This window comes from Branchiostoma lanceolatum, chromosome 4 (genome assembly GCF_035083965.1).
Source record: "Branchiostoma lanceolatum isolate klBraLanc5 chromosome 4, klBraLanc5.hap2, whole genome shotgun sequence".
Taxonomy (NCBI): Eukaryota; Metazoa; Chordata; class Leptocardii; order Amphioxiformes; family Branchiostomatidae; genus Branchiostoma; species Branchiostoma lanceolatum.
The window spans coordinates 16,742,694-16,764,233 of record NC_089725.1 but is presented as its reverse complement, the minus strand read 5'-3'; the positions used below and the strand labels follow the sequence as shown (position 1 = coordinate 16,764,233).

Below are 21,540 nucleotides of genomic sequence, written 5' to 3'. Positions count from 1 at the left end.
ATGTATAGACTTTGCAACTGTGGCAGAACTGTGGTATCCGTACAACTTACTACAAGTGTACACGGATCGTCAATCTCCAAGCAGATGTAGGGGTAGTGTCGAGAGCTCATTCAGATGTGCGAGATGTTTTAGCTATAAACAACAGATAAGATAACAGGAAGATGGCAAGTACTGTCAACAGGCAGGTTTTACGCATGTTTTGTGGCATTGATGAATGTCTTCTGAGGACGGGTGTATATCCTATTCGTTTGCCAAGAATTCATTTTGGTCAACCTTGTGTATGATACGTGATGATTTGTATATGGTTTACAATGATATCAACTTATGCATGTTGCTTTTGGTTTCTTGCAATCCTGTTGTGTACCTTTATGATACCAGAATTACAACTTTAAAAAAAAACATAAGATAGAAAAACCACGAGTAGTAAGTTTTAAATGCCGAATCTCCTTGACATATGGATAGTGAAGCCCCCTGGGTAAGAAGCGTTCTTGAATAGACTGCATTATTTTTGGTTCCGCCTCGTCAGCAGTGAAGAGATCTGACGTCATCATCCCTTACAAACTTTTCCTTCTCCTGTGACAAGCGCGATGGGGTATGGTCTGGCGTGTGTACTTCGAAAACAAAGAGAGACGGCAAAACAAGGCCGGGCTGCCATGACTACCCCGAACATGGCGACTACTACGTCTGGAAAGAAGAAATCGGCTCCACTGTCCGTGCGTATAGACTACAAGTAAGGGGACCACTACCTTCCCTGTAGAATGACAATGCTGCATGAGCTCTTGCAATGTCTTGCACGACCGGGGAATAGCTATATCCGCTTACCTAAGCAAACAGTAATGAATAACTATTAAATGTCACCTCCCAGCTCAGGTGCGCAACCATAGTATACCCCTTGTCCTAATGACCTCAGACTATTAAAGGGACGTGAGATTCTTCCGTGGAGTGCAATTGATCATGTCGCTAGTGTATTGATACCTGAAAGAACTGCCAACTCCTACCTTAATTTTAAGAAGATAGTCAGTATTCTAAACCTGTGTACTTGTCTTCCATCGGCACAGTATGGCGTGAGGCTTCCCGCGACGCTTCCGGGACCTGGCCCGACAACTCCGCCAGGCCTTCCCGGGAGCAGACGTGGTGGGCAAAATCATCAGCAAGCCAGGTGAGACGTCATGATGACGAGGATTACACCTATACTGTAGCACTTCAACATCAACAAAACTCTGAATGCAAACGTCCGATATCTTAATTTATTGAAAAACGGTGTTTTCTTTCTGTGATTCAACAGTACTCAAGCTTGTGATTTGCAGATCATCAGAAGTTGAATGACCACTTCAGGAAGCACTCGCCTATGTATGAAAGGTTTTCTAGTGCCGGGTATCATGGGATCCCGCTTCTTGACGATCGAGAATGTTTCACTGTGAGATTCCCGTTTAGACTTTGAATTTGTGTGATATAATATGTACTTTCTGTAGCTGTAACAGCGTCGCATTTCTGTTTCTTCAGGTGCCTTTGAGGTGTACGTGAACAAGAAGCTGTACTACTCCATGCTGGAGAAGAGACAGTTCCCTCATATTAACCAGGTACTGGGATATCAAAGACGTTTGTAGAAAGGGGAATGGGGAACCAGGTATAATGTACCATCAAACAAGTATCCACGACAATGCCTTATATTGGGAGACGTAACACTAAATAAACGCTGATCGGCTTAGATAAGTGTATTGTTTGTGGGTGTCACACCGCTGAACTGGAGATGAATGTGTGGTTGTCATACTTGTTATCTACGTTTAAAATCTACGTACATGCACTGTGTTATCTGTGGGGTAACGTGTTTTAACGTTATGTTCGATCATTCCGGCTTTTGTTTTCCCAGTCAGCTACGACGCCTAACAGTGACAGTCCAAATTGCATAATGATCACGCCAGCTAACATATTCTCTCATTTTCAGCTTGTTCGTGAGATCAAGAAGCACCTGTCTGAAGCCAAAGCCCAGTCTACCACCGCGGACCTCGGTTCTGAAGCCCTGCCTTCTTTGACGACCAAGCAGCTCTCCCCAGCTTAGAGCAATGTTTGATAATAACCCACATCCCTCTCATTGAAGCTTGCCCCAACACGGGTATCTCCATCGAGATGCTGTTAATGTCAACCGTCAAAATTGATAGACTCTTAGGGGGAAAATGGTGTAAATCCCTTTTATGACAGCATGGTCTGAAGGAGACAATGGTCTCAGGACCAAGCTTGACAAACAGGGGAAAATACTACATTCTTTCCTTTGACCGTTCTTGATCAATTTACAAACATAACGATATTTCTTTTTTGTTTCAACTAAATGTACTTTGCTTTGGACTTTTGTGGCATGTAGTATGTTGATGTGCATCCTAGCTCTATGATTCTTGTAAACATAAGCAGGAGTCAAATATTCAGATAATCATCATAGTGTACAAGAACTAAATGATATGTCAAACTATCATATCAGGATTATATTTTTTTCCTAGAAAAGAATCGACAAATAAACACAAAGTCAACTTGTTGAATTTTTTCTTATTTTCTCCTGTCATTACAACTACTGCAAAAATACTGCATTTGAGTAGGGCTGTAGTAAGTTGTAGAGAATCACCCCAGCAATGGCTACACTCTGTAATGCACCATCATACATGCCTCAGGGGGTATTGTAGCAGGCACATTTCTGCCAACCCCTAATGATATCGAGTTGCAGACAATATCACTGTCTGACACTGACTTTTGATACTTGAAGAAGTTTCATACGCATATTTCACTGTTGTGCTTCTATAGCACTCCAAATATTAGTACACTTGAGGACTGGCCTCCTGTACTGTACAACCACTATGAAGGAGCAACTGACACCATACATGTTTTATGTAGAGGTAATAACAGTCCATGGTCGGCACCACCTAGGGTGTCATTTATACATGTAAATTATGAATGTCACTGGCTAAAAATCCAAAAGCTGCATGTGTAAGAGTGTAATCTGACAACCAAGCCAGTTTCTCTATGAAGTGTAATAGATTACACACACTGCAAGTGCATATGATACACAATACATGTATGACACAACATTTGAATAAAATAACAAAATGAATCTACAATCCTTCAAACAGAGGTTTCCACAATGAAGCTGAGCTTGGCAGAGGCCTGTTACCATCATTCACATTCTATACTCTCCTTGAACTGACATTAACAAAAAAATAACATTACATAAACAACTTTCCATTATAATAAACAGCTGTGCACAAACTGATGATTCATTAATAGATGTGCTTTTTAAACATCAATAAAATGTGTAAGTAAAATACTGAAAGTTGGAGTGCTAACAAAGGCTAAATTAGTGTCACAACGTCATCTATTGTTCATATTGTTCATCCTCACTGGACAGTACTGAAACAATGATGCATAGATACCTCACCCTGACTATTTTACATGCTCATCAACCTGTCTGGCACTTTTCGGTAACATCTACCTACCGGTATAACTTGCCCTTGATTGACAACACATGAGCTGTACAATACATCACTACATACACAGTTTATCATGTTTGCATTATACTGTGAATCCAGCAGGTATAAGGCTTTCTCAGCATACAAAATCATAAAACTTAAAAACAGTGTAAAATTTGTTAAAATAATAAAATGTATGCATAGACCATAGACTTCTCACAACCATACCTCACTATATGAACTGTGATAATTTCAGTCATGGCTTCAAAATAAACATAATTGGAATTGGGCACTTCCCATTGAACTAGTACTAGTACTGGCTACTGCTGCAAAATTGTACATCTATGCACAAGTTTGTATGTAAAGTCATTGATTTACAAAAATTAGATTTTTTTTCAAAAAGTGCAACATTGTGTCAAGGCACCATTGTTCTCGTTAATTAGTGATACAGCTACACTCATGGAGACAGTAGTATCTCATCATCTTAAAATCACCTTGAGACCATAAAAAAGCCTGCAACTGTCACACATTTGACAATCGGAGTTCAAAAGTGTCAACATAAAGAAAAATTAAACACTCACTTTTAAAATTCACAGATGGCAACTCAAATATTTCAGATCTGTTAGATCTACAGTTTTTTTGGTAGAAGATAGTCTAGTATCATGGGTTCTACTAGTCAGTAAGAAGCAGTTGCTTGGACTCTTTAATACTTCCGTGTAGTAAGTCGTGAATGGTGGTGGAGTGTGCGACTGACCCTCCATTTACCAGTTGTCCAAAAAGTCAAAGCCAGTCTTCTTCATCGATGTTTCTCCCTCATCCTAGAAAAACAAAAAGGCATTATCAGATGATGATCAGTTTATACATTCAGCATGGAGCCATAAGCAAGCCAAACTCACTGATATCATCTTTGTATGTTTTGTAAATTGCTTAGAAGTACATGCATGTGTTGGGGTCAGTATGTGAAAATTTGAGGTGGTCTACTGATACACTTCCTTGCTCTTTCAGAATACCGACAACGTATGATATCTCTCCATTAACAAAGTGAATAATTCTGCAGTGCAAGGGCAAAATAAGTACTAACCTGACTCTCAGTCTCAGTTGCGGAGAATGTGAGTAGGGGGGTGAACTCTCCCAGGGGGGTCAGGTCCACCTCATCCTTGGTTGTGGGGGGCGGGGGTGAGGCCTCTGCCTTCTCCTTCTGCCTGGCCAGCAGGGCAGACAACTCATCCTGCAGGTTCATCCTCTCATCGGCGGGGCTCAGACTGCCCGGAGACTCCGTGAACGACCGGGGAGAGTCCGAACTCGGGCCCTTGGAGCGTGGGGTATCTGGGCGACTGACTCTGCCATTGGAGAAAGGTGGAGCTGCTTCTGCTCCAAGGAGTTTTCCTCTTCCATTTGAAGGAAATGCTTCTGCTCCAAGAACTTTTCCTTTCCCATTTGATGGGGCAGGATCTGTACCTGCAAGCCTCTGTCTCTCAGCCTCCCTCTTGGCCTTTTCCTTAGCCTTTACCTGGCTGGGGGTCACCTTTTCCTGTTCAAAGTCCAGATCTAGATGGTCCCGTTTGGGTACTGCAGGGCTGTGTGCCTCTGCCGTTACCCGTAACAGGTGAGGTGTCCCTTCCCACATTCCACCGAAAACGCCGCCACTGTTCTCTTTGTCATCTCTGGAGTCCTGGCGTTTGTCTGCTCTCGCCCTACGCGGTGAGTCTTTTTGTCCTGCTTTCAAGGGACGGCCTTTTTTGTCCACAGCTGGCGAGGCACCTGCTTCCTGACTGTCAATGGCACGGGGAAGGTGTAGTTCTTGTTGGCTCTGAAGTAAAGGAAAGAAGATACAATCATGCATTCCATACAACTGAGAGTGTTCAAGTTGAAGCATGGCGGTAGGTGACGGCTTCAAAGAAAACAATTTCTTAGGAATTTTGTTGCATTTTGAAATGCCAATCTCTTTTTCTCAAATTACCCCAAACTGTAACATTACCTTGGGCAATCAAGGTTCCATCACTAGTCTTTTTGGCATATCTAAACCCCCTTGTTCAGTTTTCATTACCACCACCCACAGTGGGACACACCACTATTGTGACATGCAGAAATGTAGGGGTCAGACATTTATCTCTGGAACATGTGTTTTGAACATTAGCCAGACCCAGGAAGCTGTTTTCCTTCCTGAAGGAGCTGGCAACCTTTTGTTTTGGGAGTACATGTAGATATATATAGACTTGGTGTATTTAACAATTATTCACATGTAACTTTCAACAGGGACAGCAGGTATAAATAAGCTGATATATTTTAGGTTTAGTAGAAGAACATTGCATACCAATGAGAGGCTGAAAGACCCCAATTGGAAAATAAATGGATTAGTCAGGGTGACAATGTTTGTGTATGTATTAACAAGGAGCTGAAAGGTGATTAATCACACACAAACATAAAAGAACAACAGTTTATTCCACTTGTCTCTGGTGAGCCACTGGTATTTACATACAGAATCCCCAATGGACCTGCACCAGTTTTGATATGCATGAATCAGATAAAACAGCCACAGTACAGTCACAGGGGACGCCGCATGTATAAACAGTATGGAAAGGGTGTCACCACAGTAGGCTACCATGGCTTTTGCGTATATATAGTTACAAAACATAATGTCAATGCATACCTTTGTTTCCCAGTGAAAAGGTCCTGAGTGTTCGTCCAGCCATGTGACACCCTGTGAAAACAAGCAAGGCAAGTTGAGCAGAACAGTCTGGAATAATATCTACACAGACATGAAATAACAATCAGGGTCTAACCCTGCTAGTGGGAGACAGATTGGAACTGGGCAGTTTATCTTTCCCCCCATCACCCTGGGTAGTATGTTATCCAATAACTAGGTGTATAAAATAGTTCTTGAAGCTTTCTGGGCACTGCAGTAGTTCTTAGCTGAAAGAGATAATAATCTAACTTGTAAGCACACTTTTTAAATCCAAATTAAGATTAGTCCCAATTTCAAATCTAACTGTATAACGTTACTGCAACTGATTTTTCTTCTCGAATGAATGAATGGAATGCTGGCGGTAACTTCCTTCAACTGAAGCGGGGAAATGTTAGATCAGTATAAACAATGAGGTTTTAAACCCCCTTGGTATAAACAAATAGAGGCCTTTAATCCTAAGACTGTACATGGCTGTACCTTGTTGTTCACGAGTGGTTGACAACTGAAGGGAAACAGAAGCAAGGCTTCGAAATGAGCCATTATGGCGTCAACTTGATGAGGGAACGATATAAGTATGTCAAACAAAGAGGAGGAGGCACGGGCAGAAACACAAAACACCTGCGGACACAGGCCTGTATGCCCGTTAGTAGAAATGCAAAACATGTGCTCAGATTTCCTCATTACGTTTGGCGAACTGTAAATGTCCTGTTCTGAATATTTCTGGTGGGTAAATCCAGACCGATCTGGGACACATCTGGTTTCCTGCACGGAAACATTGGGGAAATGAAACATGTTCCCCCGGGCCTGGGTTTACATAGGACCACAGGACTCCGGTCTGAAGAAGTGAAGTCATACACTAGCAGCGGGGAGGGAGAGGCAAATATTCGGTCGTCTACCTACGCGAAGACTAGAAAAACTAGGGAAAACGCCGGCCTAAACTTCTATCAAGACCATTAAGTTGACTCACATCGGATACAAAGCTAAAACATAGACAAGTATCAATGGCAGGTGCATATGTTTTTAAACTTTGGAAAAGGATTATGAACCGACCGAGGATTTGCTGTTAGATCCATCGTCAGGGTCGTGTACGATCTTTTCCCCTGCAGGTAATATGAGCCTGGGGTAGTATGGCGGTAGATCGTGGTCGGGATATTTCGGATGGTCCTTGTAGAAAGCTTTCACTTCAGGAGGCACGAACCAGTCGTTGATGACATCGTCTTGTTCTCTGGCGCTGAGGTTGTCCCATTCCTTTCGGTGTCTGTGTTTGACTTTCTGAACCTCATCAACGATTCTCCTGGCCATCGGGTTGATGGAACGGAAGTATGAGTCGACTTGGTCCTCCAAAGTCGCCTCTACATGCCGTCGATGTCGTCTTCCCCCCTTCCCACCTTTGTCCCGCACCACTTCCACCGCCATCTTACCGAGTTCAATCGGTCTTTGTGATGGGACTCGGCAACGCTGGACAGCAGCTTTAGCCTACACTTCGCTATGCACAGTAGCGGGTCATATTGCAGCAAACAGCTTTTTGCCCATCGTCGTTGCAAGCCAGTGGGCTGATGGGAAAACAAAATGGCGGAAGAACTCAAACAGGTTAGTGAGCCCGTCTCTCACGTTTCGTGGTTGGCATGTACTAGTTCAAGTCCCACAGTGACTTGTAGAGTAACATAAACATTGTCATGCATAATTACATATGTGCTATGGATTGTTAAGTGCTACAGTACCAAGAAGCCATCGATATCGTTATTTCCCATATTTGCCCCCCTCCCACGTGTTCTAGATCTAGACTCGAGGATCTTTTGTCAGATCCACAATTTAATTCGACTATGCAGTGATAAGTTGAAGAATTATGTACGTTTCCTTCATATCCTCTCTAGCTGAAGCTGTTCTCCGATGTAGCTGCAATGTTCGCACCTGCCAAGAGCCTGTATGAAGCTGGGTGCTGCCCATGCTGTCTGCTCAGGTTCCTGGGGGAGAGGGACTGTCAAATCTACCAAAAATCAGCTGAGGTACAAGCACTGATATACTGCAGTGACTTTATCTAAAAATGACATGAAAAAGCACAAAGAATGTATATAAAAGTGATATGTGCAACCTTTGTTTCAAGAAAATTGTGAATTCCACATAATTGTCAACAATGTGATATTGAGACAGCCCTTTTTGATGATAATGTACATATGGAAATGTCACATTTGTCTGGTAATATTAAAATGGAACACATTTTATTTTGCCAGGAGCTCCAGACTGTAGCTCTTACACTCTGCAACCAACCTCAGGGCGATGTTGCAGACAGCCCCACAGGAGACACCACCTGTGTGAACACAGATGACATTCCATGCATAGCTTGTCTGGGCATTCTGCAGCATGGCTGTAGTGAGGAATTCCTTGAAAAGGTACACAATCCAATAATGATACTTACCAAAAAAGAACATTTATCACCTGCCGTACCTTTTGTTGTCATGCTTGCACCAATCAATAGATGATGGACATATATATTATATGAATTAAGCATAGAAACGGGGAGATTTCAAAAACTTTCTATCAACCAGAGGGTTTGTCCATTTTGTCCAGAGGTAATTGAAGACGAATATCACTTTTTGATTGTATGTCCCAAATATTTTGATATACGTTTCACTATACTCAATGCTATCGTCGGATTTACCAGGATTTATCTCAATGGACTTGAATAGCAAATTTAAGTACTTAATGACATGTGACAACCCCTGCATGGTATACTTTGGAAAATATATCAAAGAATGTCTAGACGTTAGAAACTCCTCCAATGATTGTAAAATCCCATTGTCATCCCATACCACTACACCATATTGTATAAGATAGATTGATTAGTCTAATAGAATGTTATCTACAGGTATGTACCAGTGGATGCCATACTTTGTACCTTGAACAATTGTTGTGCAAAGAAGTTATATCATCTTCTTGGTATTAGAGTTAGGCACAGTAAAGAAATGTTGTTCTTCTGGGGACAAAGAGACAATTTTTGATCTCTTATCTTAAAATATTGTAAAATCGTTTTCCATTATCTTTACCTTGAATCTTTACCTTGAACCACAGCCAGTCGATACCCTCACGGGTAATAAGGCTGTCCTAGTTGTGGCGGTAGTAGCATCAGTATGTGAATTGGTACTCATATAGGTCTGGATGCCGTCCCCATTCCTGCCCCAGTCTTGTCTTGAACTCTTTCACTGTCTTGCTGTTGACCGTGGTCTGTGAGAGTTTGTTCCAAGCGGGGGTAACTCGTGTGGGAAAGAAGTGTGCCCTCGGGCCTGTAGCTTTCTGAATTTGATACTTGAACTGGTGTCCCCGTGTGTTGGTTGCCAAGCTTGGCTTAAACATGGCTCTCCCACATAAGTTGCAGTGGTTGTTCACTCTGACTTTGTCAAACCCATGTGTGATCTTGAACAGCTGTATTATGTCGGCTCTCTGTCTTCTGTAGTGTAGCGTGGGAAGGTCCAGTTCTCTCAGCCTTTCAGAATATGGTAGGTTGGCTAAACTCTTCACCAGTTTTGTTGCTCGCCGTTGCACTCTTTCCACCGTGTCCCGGTCTCTCTTGGTTTTGGGGTGCCATATTGCCGTAGCATATTCTAAGTGCGGTCGAACCAGGCTTTTATACAGCAGTGAGAAGGATACACTGTCCACATGTGAGAAGGTGTGCTTGATCAGCCCTAGTGTTTTATTTGCTTTATTCACCTGCACTTGCGTGTGTTTGCTGAAAGTCAGGTTCTTGTCAATGGTGACCCCTAGGTCTTTTTCCTCTTCTATACTCTCCAGCGTGTGCGTTGTTCCGTCTACTTTATTCATTGTATACTTGTGTCTGGGGTTAGCCTTCCCGAGGTGCATGATGTTTTGTTCCTTTGGAACCTGTTTTCTTCAGGACTATAATCAGAAACACAACATTAGTTTGATATGTACACTCCAGTCCTGATCATGTTGGTTCATCCCCACAGATCCAGAAAAGAATGGAGGAGGAAGGTTATAAATCACAACTCTTCAGTTTATCCTTGATGACACCAATACAGCTAATAGTGAGAGAGGTAAAGCGATCTATTTGCATGTTTTCCTTATATTAACTTTGGGGTAATGGAAATGATGATATACTAGACAAATTACTTTTACATATAACATTAGAGCTGTTCAGAGAGAGTAATTCTGAAGTGAAGATTTTAAGCCTTACTTAATAAATGTTCTAAATGGTTTTATGTTCCAGCATGCAGTAATGCTGTTTCTTAGGGAAAGATTCAGGTAAGGTTCCCATCATTTTTTGTCAGGGCATGATGAACAATGTCGCATGTTATTTTCTTTGTGAATTTTCTACTTGATGTAACATTGTATAGCAAAGAATATCATGGATAACAACACAACATACATGTATGTTTTGGTCTTGTAGTGACCTGTACACAGGCCAGTCCATTGATAAGGTGACCAGTATGAAGGATGTGTACAAGTGGAGATGTGGGCCCAGGTTAAAGGACAAACTGAACATGGAGTACCATCATCAGATAGAGGTATGACATTTAATTTGTCCTAAAATTTACGTCGATGAAGGTTAGACATCCAGGTAATACGATACGCCAAATAACAGTTACTCAAGCAACTGGATAAAATTTTAGAAACAGACGTTTCAAGTAGCTTCCACTACTTTTTATCAGTGACTCTGAGCTAGATTTGTTGAACAGCAGGTTTTAACCACGAACTATGAAGTGATAAGCAAATAAAGAGAAGACAATTTTAGAAGTCCAATAGGGAAAAATTAGACAAAGTCATGAAATATATTATATGAAATGAAGGGTAAAGTGTTCTAAAATGTATTTCAAACATTTAAATAGTTTGTTCTCTTACTTCTTCTGACATTAACTTTTTTCAATTTCCAGAGTCCTTTTCTTATCCAGTTGATGTTTCAACACAAGGAGACTGAAACAGAGTGCAGTTTCCTGTGAGTTAAGGTCATTTTTCATGTAAATGTATTAGATTTGTCATAATTGTAGTGGCATAGATAAGAAGTGCACTTTAAACTTGTAACTTTAGCACACTTTCTTAACTTTTATTTCCGCACATTGGAATAAATTCAAACTTAATTCTGTTTATCTAAGTAACTGATTATGTAGAATAACCCTGTGTCTCCATACATCCATAGGATCAGTGCTTGTCCAAAGGTTTTTCCTACCAACTCTAGAAAACGCAAGGTTAGTTCTGAACCTAGAATCTCACATTTCAATTCTATCGGAAGCATTACTTAATTGCTCTTTGTGATCCATAAGGTCCTGATGTGTCACTGTTAAATTGTTCCTAAAGCTTGTTCAGATCATGACCTACATGAGTGTTCCTACCTGCTGGTAATTTGCATGTTTTCGATTCTTAGCCTATAGTCTATATGTATTGTATATAGCTGGCCTGGCTGTGTGTCAAATTTTTAGTGGTACAAAATGAGCATGTGTTCTGTGTTTTCAGAGAGATTCAGAGCAGACTGTTTTGAACAGAACATCAGTGACAAAAGCCATCAGCAGCTTGTCTGAGAGCAAGTTTATGAGGTATGATATTGTCTGTGTTCTTTCAATGACCAAACTACCAGTAGAACCACTTGTAATTTTTTTGGAATTACTGATGTAACGTGACAGAAAAATGTTTTTGGAAGTACATAGTGAAAGAAGACATTCTGAATCTGGATATTCATCATAATCCAGTGAATGTTTGACATTTGAATGTTTTGAATCTGGATTTACAGTAGTACTATGAAAAGACTTTCCTTAATTGCATAAATGTAAGAAAAATGCTTTTGAAGAAAATGAGACATATATAATTGTATGTGCTGACTGACTGACTGACTGTCCCCAGTCTGGTGAGGTGCCCACCTGAGAAGGTAGACACCATGTGCAGGTGTCAGGAGCTCACCTGTTATCATGAGGCTCTCTTTGTTGCAGGTGGGCGGAAATATTTCACTCTTAGGGTACTAGCTGTTCTTGGTAAAGTTGTAGCTGAAAGATTTTGTATAAAATCTACAGGAAGTTAAAGCAAAACTTAGCATTGGAGCATGCTACATGTAATTCCTTGTCAGTTATGTGTTTCAACCAGGAGTGTAGCCTCACAATTGATCACAATTGATCATGGGTTGATCTGTTACAGTCAAAGACAAGTAAGTGCAGTTTAGAAAATGACTGTTTGGTACAGTTGATATTTCTATACAATGCTTTGCTCTACCCTTGTCTGATGAAGCACTCCCTACAACCAACCGTATAAACTTCTTTGTACTTGTTTATTTCAGGTCGTTATAACAAATACTCCCGGACCCTGAGCCAGACCCCCTGGGTGGTGGATGGTGAGAGGAGGGGTGAAACATCTGTATCAGAACTGATTTGTACCAGAATAAAAGCTATGTTCATGGCACAAGGTAGGCATAGATTAGGTAATAAATCCCATTTATGATAACTTTCAATGTTGATTTTCAGGTATATCTGTGTGATTCTAATAATTTTCCTTTTTTTTCACACCTGGACTCATCAGAATACAGATTCTCCTCAGCGGGCAGAGAGGATGTAGATGTTCGGACACTAGGAAGAGGTAGGTGTCTGATCAAAAATCAAAGCTTATTTGTTCACATTTATGGCATGTACTTTTCTAGACATTCAGCCACTAAGGTGTCTAAACACTGTTCTGTTGTTTTTCCTGCATATCACAGGAAGGCCCTTCCTGGTAGAGTTGATTCAGCCACACATTTCGGATGTGCCACTAGACAAGATGAAGTTACTTCAGCAGGTATGCACAGCACTGGACAGTTTTGGTGTCATAGTATTGTTAATCCTGCTCCAAGTAAGGAATTGATATGTTTCAGAAGGAGAGGGAAGTTATCTAATTGGCCCTTATCTGAGGCCTGATTAACCAACAGTAAGTTCACCAAAAATAGTTACTCAAGCAACTGGATGAAATTTTGAAACAGTCAACAGTAAGTTCACTGCTTCCAATGGAGTGTGGATGGCTGATCAGTCATGTGGACATATGAGACATAGCCCAGCCAAAATTGTAGAGTTTTGCAACATTTGACTTCCAGCTTTCAGTAAAAATACTCTTCCCTCACTCCAGGGCCGATCACTGCAGTTTCCATAATGCTGCATTCAAAGACTGGATATGAATGCAAACTGCAAAACTGTTTTCAATCAGTTGTTATTTTGTTCGATTTAATAGGAGATTAACAGTGGAACAACAGATATTGCAATTAGGGACCTGCAAATTGTGTCAAGGTGAGTTACACTACCACCTTACATCCTTCCAATGTTACTGCTTCTGTACCAGGTTGGTCAGAGCATACTGTATACTAGTACTCTTACAATATCCTTGGTGTGTCGATTTATATGTGCTATGTCATCATGGGTATAAGAAAGCTGAAAATTTGGTCCTTGTTGTTTGGACCAGTTTCTATAACATACCATGGGACATTTGAATAAAAGCACAGATGTTGATCTGTAGTTTCAATCACTTTTCCAGGATTACAGCAAACAATAAGATTGTTGATTTGCCCCCACTTAGGGAGGAGTCAGGAAAGCTGAAGGTTGGAGAGACAGAAAAGACAAAGTCCTACTCTGCCCTGGTCAGGGTAGAGAAGCCCATTCAGCCTGATGACCTCAAGTTTTTGGAAGAAATCAAGGTAATTTCTATGTCTCTGGTTAGAACACATTGGTATTTAGTACTATGTGCATTGTGACTGTTTTGTATTCAGACAGTGTAGCTTTCTTTTGTGGAAATAATTTGTGAATAGCCGAGTTATGAAATCTGATGGAGGACAGGGACGAGTGCTACAAGGCAATCCAAGATTCCCAAGTGGGCATCTGTTGTTGTCCTCAACCACGACAGTGACGATTGTGAACTTTGTGCAAAAAAGCAAACATATTATTTTTCACCATGTCTGTCTATTTGTAGGACTTGAAGCTGGCCCAGAAAACCCCCATCAGAGTCATTCACAGACGACCACTAGCCAGCCGTGATCGTGTCATACACAACATGTCAGGAGAGTACATCGACTCACAACACTTCACACTCCACCTCAAGACACAGGCTGGGACGTATCCATCTCTTACATAGTCTGACTTACATGTAGGTGTATGCATGATAGCTTCATCATAGATATCTACATTAGCTACATATCGTTTGTTCATACGGACCCTTGTTGTGCCTAGTGGCACATAGCGCAGCAAGTTTCTTTTCTACTTCTTTAGCAGGGTATATTTTCATAGGGAGGGGTTGATCCCTTCCTTTTTAACATATACTCGACACACTTCCTCGAACACGGAACCTCCATTTTACGTGCCTTTCGAAAGACAGGTGCAGCCCCAACCAAGATGCCTTTCACAGGATTGAACAGGGTCTCCCACTTGAAACTAATTAGAATCAGGAGCTAAACTGTGAGGCTGCTTCCAGTTGAGCTACAGGGATATTCATGGTAGCTACATATAGATGAGACAAATCAAGTGAACAAATGCAACAAAGTGAACATGGTTTGAATCCTTGAATAAGACAATACCAGGTACATCAAAGAGTTTGTCCATGGGGACTTTGGCCGGACCCAGCCCAGCCTGTCCACACTCATGCACATGGACACTGACATCCTGGAGCTGGACGTGGAGGTAAAACTCTTCTATTATTTCCTGCTTTCATATTTGTTTAGCAGGACATCATGATCTTTACTCATCTGTCTCTAGATCAGTTATTATTAGCACGATATCTCAAGACCAAAATATGACACTTAATGCTTTGCACCACAAGTACCCAATGAGGGTTAATAAACAAAACCTTCTTTTGTTGTAAACTCAATATGTCAAGACTTCCAGCATGTCACAGGTACCATCAATGGTAGAGATGATTGGATTGTGTCTGGAAAAGAGCTTTGTTATTTTTATATTGTGTGAGGCGTTGTACATCTTTTGTAATGTCTCATTTTGTGTTGCAGTCTGTTGATGTGGACTGGCCCAAGACTATTGATGAGTAAACATCACCAGTTGGGACCAATTATAGCCACAGTTGTGGAAGGAAGGAAAGAGAGGAACTCTAGTCAAGTTTTTGAGACAATGGACAGAAAAACTAACAAAGTAGACTATAAGATTGTCTGAATCACTGGAATCAAACTTTGGTGCATGCCAAGTGCTGCGAAAATGTTGTGTTGTAAATTATTTCACATGAAGTTGTATTGAAACAGCAAACAAGTTACTCATGAAAATAATGGTGGAAAATATGAAGAATCATAAAGTAAAGATGTGGATGGAGTTTGGGAAAAGTAAGGGAGTAACAAAGAATCCCATAACAAACTTGTATGTGGTGCAATACAGGAAGTTATCCTTAGAATAAGAAGTTCTTGTTCTGTGAAAATGATTTTGGATGAAAGATAAGTTAACTTGTGCCTTACAAGTATTCTGTTATTTCCATAGTATTTAGTTAGGCAAGAGAACAGTGCCAATCCCCTAGAATTTTGACAAACCGTTTCCATTTGTTTTGTAAAATATGTGCCTTTAATTTACTCTCTGCTATGAAGAACATGTCATATGGGCCAGTCTTATAAATATTGTTCATAACAGGAATCAAAACAATACATTATTTGTTAAAAAACACTAATTAATAGTTAGAGACACATCTTGTAATTTTAAACAAAACTGTGTTCCATGTATAGATAAGTTATTCCCTACCAATTTTTAAGTCAACTGGCAAAATTGAGAAGGAATGGTACATTGATTTGATTATTTTAAGAAGAAGAAAAAGAAGAAAGTTCCGTGGAACGACTTGCAATGAGAAGCTTGCATTCTTTTATTATAAAAACCTGCATGGTCTTATGTCTTTCAAAAGAATTCTGCTTGATTATTACTTGAACTGAACACAAGCACATATATGTTTTCTAAGTTGGTCATATATATATCACAACATATACTAATCAATTTGGTTTGTTTTTATTTGAACTTAATAACGTGCATAATGTACATTTGTTCTATATCACTATTGTCTAATAATCATTAGCAGGACCAGCTGCGCATTATCATATAAACAGATTTTTTTCTCATGAAAAAACCTAGCAAAGTACACAAAATGACGAGGGGAGTACCATATGACATTCTCATTAAACACTCAATTTATAAGATGCGTTGCCTCGAAACCTGTCTTCTTTATTTCCATTTACATTTTTGCATATCTTGATTATCATATAGTTTGCAGTCTTTTGATTGGGTGCTCTCTAAGTGTGGTCCATCCTGTCACAATGTCCATACGGCCTGACGTGGTGAATGGCGAAGTCCAACACGTACATCATGATGGGCTCCGTGTAGTGGAACGAGATGGTGTGTTTGGAGCAGCAGTCTGGGCCCTGGTGGGGGGAAACAGCTTGTCAATCAAACAATGCGGAAATAGTCAGCTGACAAAACATAACGATTTTACAAATCATAGATAACCATCATGAAAGAAGCTAAACCAGAAGCAAAGTTTTCTGGACACGAAAATAATTCAAGTTGAAAAGTTTGTATTTTCTGCTGAGTATTATACTGACAACCCAGTGAGCTTACCGATTTTACAGGGTAGGTGCTGTATCTGTGAAGCCATTCTGGCAAGTTGCCCAGAACATGGTCCTGGAGACTCAGGCAGTGAAACGTTTGCCTCCCCTCTTCATCCCGAGAGTCACCTGCCATAACACCAGCCTTCTCCAGACATCTTCCTATCTCCAAGTCTTCTGGAGCTTTAGAACGTAGCCTGCACTTCCTTGGGTCGTCCATGCCCTGTGTCACAAGTCTCCTCACAGCTTCTTTACTGAGCACATACCCGGCACCGCCGCTCATGTACCCATTCTTAGTGTCAGGTCTGATGGAATTAAACCGGAAACCGTAATACACAGGTTCATCTGGGTCCTTGTCCGAGAGGAAGTGACGTAAATTCTCCATGATGACGTACGTGTCATCATCAGCTTTGAAGAACCAATCAGCTTCATCGAGATGATGCTGGTAGACATGTTTGAAAGCGTGGATAGACTTTTGTAGGAGAGACTCTCGCCCTTCAGTCACGTTTAGCACGACTGTTGGGAGGAAGTCGTGAGACTTTGTTGTGATGAAGAGAGTCCTGTCACATTTAGACGCCCAGGTGTCGTAGGCAGGCAAGGCCTTACTGTCATGGTTCTCGGGGTCTGTAAGGATCCAGCAGAGCACGCGGACTCGGGATTCTTCTTGGACTTGGTTTGGTGCCAGGAATTCTGATGAAGGAAGACATGATTATGAAAGTGATAATTTTAACAACTAGCTTCTGCTCGCTCAATATTAAGACTCAGGGTCTTCCCTGAACAAGCACATTTTTGCCATTGCTATACTAGTACACGGCTGATATTGGGTTACAAAAATGATGTGACGGGAAGCTTATGTACCTGTTGGAGTGATGACCTTCAGAGGTGGAGGTGGTCCCGTAACAGGGTTGTCCTCTCCGCCCCGCATCCATGCTTCATTTTCTGTAGACGAATTGTAAGGATACAATATTCATGGTCTTTGTATATTTGTAACCAACGTACTTCTAAAGTCAAATGTCACATAAGAAGAATGATTCATTATACAAGCAGAAATATTTTACATAGTGGCTCTCTAGATTGATATTTCCGTTCTCTATAGCAACCAATGTACTTATCAAAAATATAACCTCCATTTTCCATGGAGGTAATAATGTTACGCTATTTACTCCATACCTCAGAAGTGAAAAGAGACGTGTACCAAATGTACCATCAATTCGTCAATTCAAGACGTTTCATTAGGGCAATCTGACGTCAAATATATAAATTGCCGATATTCTGCACTTTGCATGCATAGCGACCAAAGTACAGTCCAAATATAACCTCCATTTTTTCACGGAGGTAATAATGTTACACGATTTACTCCATACTTCAGAAGTGAAAAGAGATGTGTACCAAATGTTCCATCAATTCGTCAAGTCAAGAAGTTTCATTCAATAGGGCAATTTGACGTCAAATATATAAATGGCCGATCTTCTGCACTCCGCGTGCATAGCGACCAAAGTACCAAGTATAACCTCCATTTTTCACGGAGGTATACCGTAATGTTACGCCATCTACTCCATACTTCAGAAGTGATGTGTGCCAAATGTACCATCAATTCGTCAATTCAAGAAGTTTCATTAGGGCAATCTTGGGCAATCTGACGTCAAATATATAAATTGCCGATCTTCTGCACTCTGCGTGCCACTCACTCCAAACATTGGATACACGTTTACACAGTCTGTACAAACACGGCACCTTGGTCTCAGCGGGCGCTAAACATTCCAATCAAGTATCTATCTCTAGATAGCAGTGTTTTCCTAACCATGCCAAGTGTTACGTGCCGTTTCCTGGTTACGCCTCAAGGACGGGAATGGGAGCTGAATGCCATGATCATGTCAGCGCTACGTGAACGAGCTTTTAGAGTCTGGAATCATTTGAACCAAGGTATCCAATTTGCTACGCTAATGCTACATGTATGTGTTGGAATGTCCAGGAACGCTTGCAAAGTACTAGCGATTTCTATGCTTACTTACACCAAAACTTGTCTTATTGATGGACAGCAGGATTCGAACTTTAAGTTTGTTGGTATATTCGTTTCCAAAGTGAAATTCTTATAAGATCTATATGGACATTTGGCATAAGTCCTACGAGACGTGAGATTCATATCCCCAACCTTTACCATGTAGCTCTCATATTAATTTCATTAATTTCACTTTGTAAATGTCCTGTCGTGTCAAGCTTTCCGGCGCTGATCTGCATCTATCAGTCCAGCTTTTGTTCCCTCCCACAAAGCCCTCCACACAGTTTGTGTTAACTAGCTAATTAGTTCGATAAGAACCCCATGTTGCCACAACACTGGTGGAATTCTTTCTTACGATTCCTTTGTAATGGATTTGGTACGACCTCTCTATTGTCCTACGTTTCCCGTATTTGCGATAAGTCGACACTTTCAGGGGACACCATTAGAATTGGAGACTACAGGTCTGTGCATGTGCGTGCGTCTGTCTGTGCATGTGTTATAGAATACAGTTACATGTAGTACCTTGTTGCGCTACTAAAAATGACGAATGAAGAAACTAAAGACGATCATGCTACCTTCATCAGACTCCTCAATTCACGGATGCATGGTGCCATTGTCAGACCTACCTGAGAAACACTGGTCTACATGACTACGATATAGCCTACTTTTTTCACACACTGAACGTGTGTGGTGACGACTTCGTGAGTGGAAGGTGCAATAAATGTAGACCTGGTCAAAATCAGACAATATGGATTGCCTAAAGAAAATGTGGAAACCGGATACGCTCCACCATGGCAGTAGTCAGATCACGTAAAAGAAATGACAAATTACCACTTATGAACTCTTGGAATGTCACTTTAGTAATATCAATCACAACCCAAAGCTAACAGTACCACATAATTGGAACTGAAGGTTGCGTGACGGCGGTACTAATGTCTCGGGGATACAATGGCACACTGTTGACACTGAGTAATCAGAGGTTGGCAACTGTTCAGGTCGACTGGAGTAATTGCATGTCAAATTGGGTAGGGTCACTGTGTCGTTGAAGTTGCGTTAACCACATACGTGTTTAGATGTGATACTATCTTTCATGGATTTTGTAACCCATATGCATGCTTATTACTTCAACCCCCTTAATTTCAAATCCCCTTAAACCTGAACTCGACTCTCTCTCTCCCACCCCCAGCGGCTCAGAAAACCTTGGAATGCTGGCGTAGCCCCTGGAAACGTGAAAATTGAGAATATTTGCGTCTTGGTGTTATTCTAGTATTTTCTGATTAAAAGCAGTCTGTCGGGAAATATACAGCTCTAGGACAATTTACGAACAGAGAGAACGTTATGACGAAAAGTTTATCCATTGTAGATCTAACGTTCCTGTCTTATACCGCACCTACAGGCTAGGCAAAGGTCAATTCTGTCATTGATTTGTTGTGGTTCAGCCTACCCTCTTTACCTACCTGTATCATAATCTCCCCGAACTTGGTCTCTCCCTGTCCGGAAAGTCTCCCCTGCTGTCCGTATGTACTGGGGGCGTCCCAGACCTTGCACGGGTACTCGGTTGTGTACTCCGTCCCTCAGAACTTCACTGCTAACCACCAACATCGCAATCACCCCGCCAAACAACGCGCCAACGGTGAATGTCATCATCGCGCGCTTCGTCGATCCGTTCTCCAATGCCATGATGACTGCAAGACTGCCAGGCTACGACTGTGTCTAGTCAGATTCCACCACGCTGAGTTTAAATGCCATCGACGCCACTCGTGGAGACCCTGTCAGATACCTCCTTTCAGAATTCCATGAGACCCAGGCTCACCTGACGAGTTCTGGTCAGGCAACATGAAAGCGTAGCCCAGCCACAACGGTTACTCCAGGATTTACTAGGAAACCTTCACAGTCGGGCCTTTGTGCTCCCTGAATCAGTTGCCCTCCTCAGGTACGACCTCTTCTGTCTGAGGTCCTCACTACCCTCTCAGGAGGAGCGATAATGAGTTGCAGGCGTGGCTTCGGGAGCATGTCAAATTCTTACCTCGTTAATTCATAACATCTATGGAGGTCGTGACAGTCTCTACGCAATCTGTCGGTATTTGCCATCTGATTAGAAGTCTCACAGGTGTACATCCTGGTTACGTCAGACTTCTGCTCTCAGGAGAACTTTGATCATGGTCAAAAGGTCAACGTCCGCACAGGGAGAAACTTGACGACAGCGAAACTAGCGAGGAGACTTTGAGATCTACAATAAAACTCCGTCAGGGAGTCGGAATTAATCAGCTTGGTGACCTGTAACGTGCAGGACCACGAAAGGAGACATTTATCTCGTTACAGCTCGCCCCGCGGTGTTTTATCTCCGCCGTGTGGCGACCCAGCGCCTGTGATCCAACAGACTCTGGAGACTGTGAAAACAGCGTGACGCTTATTTTACCAGGACCAGGCCCCGAGTTTCAAACGCGGGACACCTGTATCTTCGCCAACCAGGCGCACCGCTCGCGTTACGCAATACGCCAGCCATGGCCCTGAGCTGGTGGGGACTTGGCACGAACTTGTATAGTCCATTATGAGGGCACGACGAGATTCAAATTTTGTCCTTACTTCTTTGACCTTATTTGGTTCAGCTCAAATATGCTTATTTGGGTACAAGTATCTATTCATACATCTAAATCCTAATCTATATATCTTCAGCTATGACGAATTAAACTTCTTCATGTTTTTTTTTATTTTTTATTTTGATGTATGTCCAACCGAAACCTCAACGTAAGATTAGGTCAGTACAGAAATTTGATTTTTCTACAATTTCTTTACATAGTAAGTTGAATAAACATTGTAGAATTGCATACCAGTATTCAGTGAGGAACTTTTACAACATCATTGCACCATA

The 21,540-nt window shown here is 41.4% G+C and overlaps 3 protein-coding genes and 1 long non-coding RNA gene across 6 annotated transcripts; 2 read left to right on the top strand and 2 right to left on the bottom strand.

The window, feature by feature from the left end:
• Positions 1–549: 549 nt before the first annotated feature.
• On the top strand, positions 550–2,527 carry LOC136432943 (uncharacterized). Its single transcript, XR_010755584.1, has 4 exons — positions 550–730; positions 1,059–1,159; positions 1,504–1,580; positions 1,946–2,527. It is a non-coding gene; the product is annotated as an uncharacterized lncRNA (long non-coding RNA).
• LOC136432941 (uncharacterized protein C1orf198 homolog) lies at positions 2,519–7,590 on the bottom strand. Of its 2 annotated transcripts, XR_010755583.1 has the most exons (5): positions 7,189–7,590; positions 6,103–6,153; positions 4,534–5,262; positions 3,509–4,270; positions 2,519–3,457 (listed from the first exon to the last, which is right to left on the bottom strand). XR_010755583.1 is itself a non-coding variant. In XM_066424611.1 (4 exons), the coding sequence occupies exons 1-4, from the start codon at positions 7,552–7,554 to the stop codon at positions 4,214–4,216; spliced, it is 1,203 nt and encodes a 400-aa protein (XP_066280708.1). In that variant the 5' UTR covers positions 7,555–7,590; the 3' UTR covers positions 2,519–4,213. The 2 variants fall into 2 exon arrangements, 1 of the variants encoding a protein (XP_066280708.1); XM_066424611.1 differs by having other exon boundaries at positions 2,519–4,270.
• A 22-nt stretch (positions 7,591–7,612) lies between these two features.
• On the top strand, positions 7,613–16,264 carry LOC136432940 (tRNA pseudouridine synthase Pus10-like). 2 transcript variants are annotated; one of them, XM_066424607.1, is made up of 18 exons: positions 7,613–7,728; positions 8,013–8,144; positions 8,370–8,528; positions 10,101–10,187; positions 10,361–10,395; positions 10,541–10,658; positions 11,025–11,086; positions 11,288–11,336; positions 11,602–11,681; positions 11,986–12,071; positions 12,413–12,538; positions 12,652–12,708; positions 12,827–12,903; positions 13,330–13,385; positions 13,672–13,789; positions 14,062–14,204; positions 14,666–14,765; positions 15,089–16,264. In XM_066424607.1, the coding sequence occupies exons 1-18, from the start codon at positions 7,708–7,710 to the stop codon at positions 15,125–15,127; spliced, it is 1,545 nt and encodes a 514-aa protein (XP_066280704.1). In that variant the 5' UTR covers positions 7,613–7,707; the 3' UTR covers positions 15,128–16,264. The 2 variants fall into 2 exon arrangements, with proteins under 2 accessions (XP_066280704.1, XP_066280707.1); XM_066424610.1 differs by having other exon boundaries at positions 12,652–12,712; positions 12,831–12,903.
• On the bottom strand, positions 15,919–21,130 carry LOC136432942 (glycoprotein-N-acetylgalactosamine 3-beta-galactosyltransferase 1-like). The gene is made up of 4 exons (XM_066424612.1): positions 20,126–21,130; positions 17,528–17,608; positions 16,683–17,359; positions 15,919–16,486 (listed from the first exon to the last, which is right to left on the bottom strand). Exons 1-4 carry the CDS (start codon positions 20,346–20,348, stop codon positions 16,358–16,360), a joined length of 1,110 nt encoding a protein of 369 aa, XP_066280709.1. The 5' UTR covers positions 20,349–21,130; the 3' UTR covers positions 15,919–16,357.
• Positions 21,131–21,540: the final 410 nt, after the last annotated feature.

Excerpts from the sequence above, each read along its gene's own strand:
- LOC136432940 (XM_066424607.1), top strand. The coding sequence starts at position 7,708 with ATGGCGGAAGAACTCAAACAG. Across the intron at positions 10,659-11,024 it reads AGTACCATCATCAGATAGAG|AGTCCTTTTCTTATCCAGTT; the intron begins GTATGACATTTA and ends TTCAATTTCCAG. Across the intron at positions 13,790-14,061 it reads AGTTTTTGGAAGAAATCAAG|GACTTGAAGCTGGCCCAGAA; the intron begins GTAATTTCTATG and ends GTCTATTTGTAG.
- LOC136432942 (XM_066424612.1), bottom strand. The coding sequence starts at position 20,348 with ATGGCATTGGAGAACGGATCGACGAAGCGCGCGATGATGACATTCACC. Across the intron at positions 17,609-20,125 it reads TCGGGGAGATTATGATACAG|AAAATGAAGCATGGATGCGG; the intron begins GTAGGTAAAGAG and ends ATTCGTCTACAG. Across the intron at positions 16,487-16,682 it reads GCACCTACCCTGTAAAATCG|GGCCCAGACTGCTGCTCCAA; the intron begins GTAAGCTCACTG and ends TCCCCCCACCAG.
- LOC136432941 (XM_066424611.1), bottom strand. The coding sequence starts at position 7,554 with ATGGCGGTGGAAGTGGTGCGGGACAAAGGTGGGAAGGGGGGAAGACGA. Across the intron at positions 5,263-6,102 it reads CTTTTCACTGGGAAACAAAG|AGCCAACAAGAACTACACCT; the intron begins GTATGCATTGAC and ends CCTTTACTTCAG. Across the intron at positions 4,271-4,533 it reads CAACTGAGACTGAGAGTCAG|GATGAGGGAGAAACATCGAT; the intron begins GTTAGTACTTAT and ends TTGTTTTTCTAG.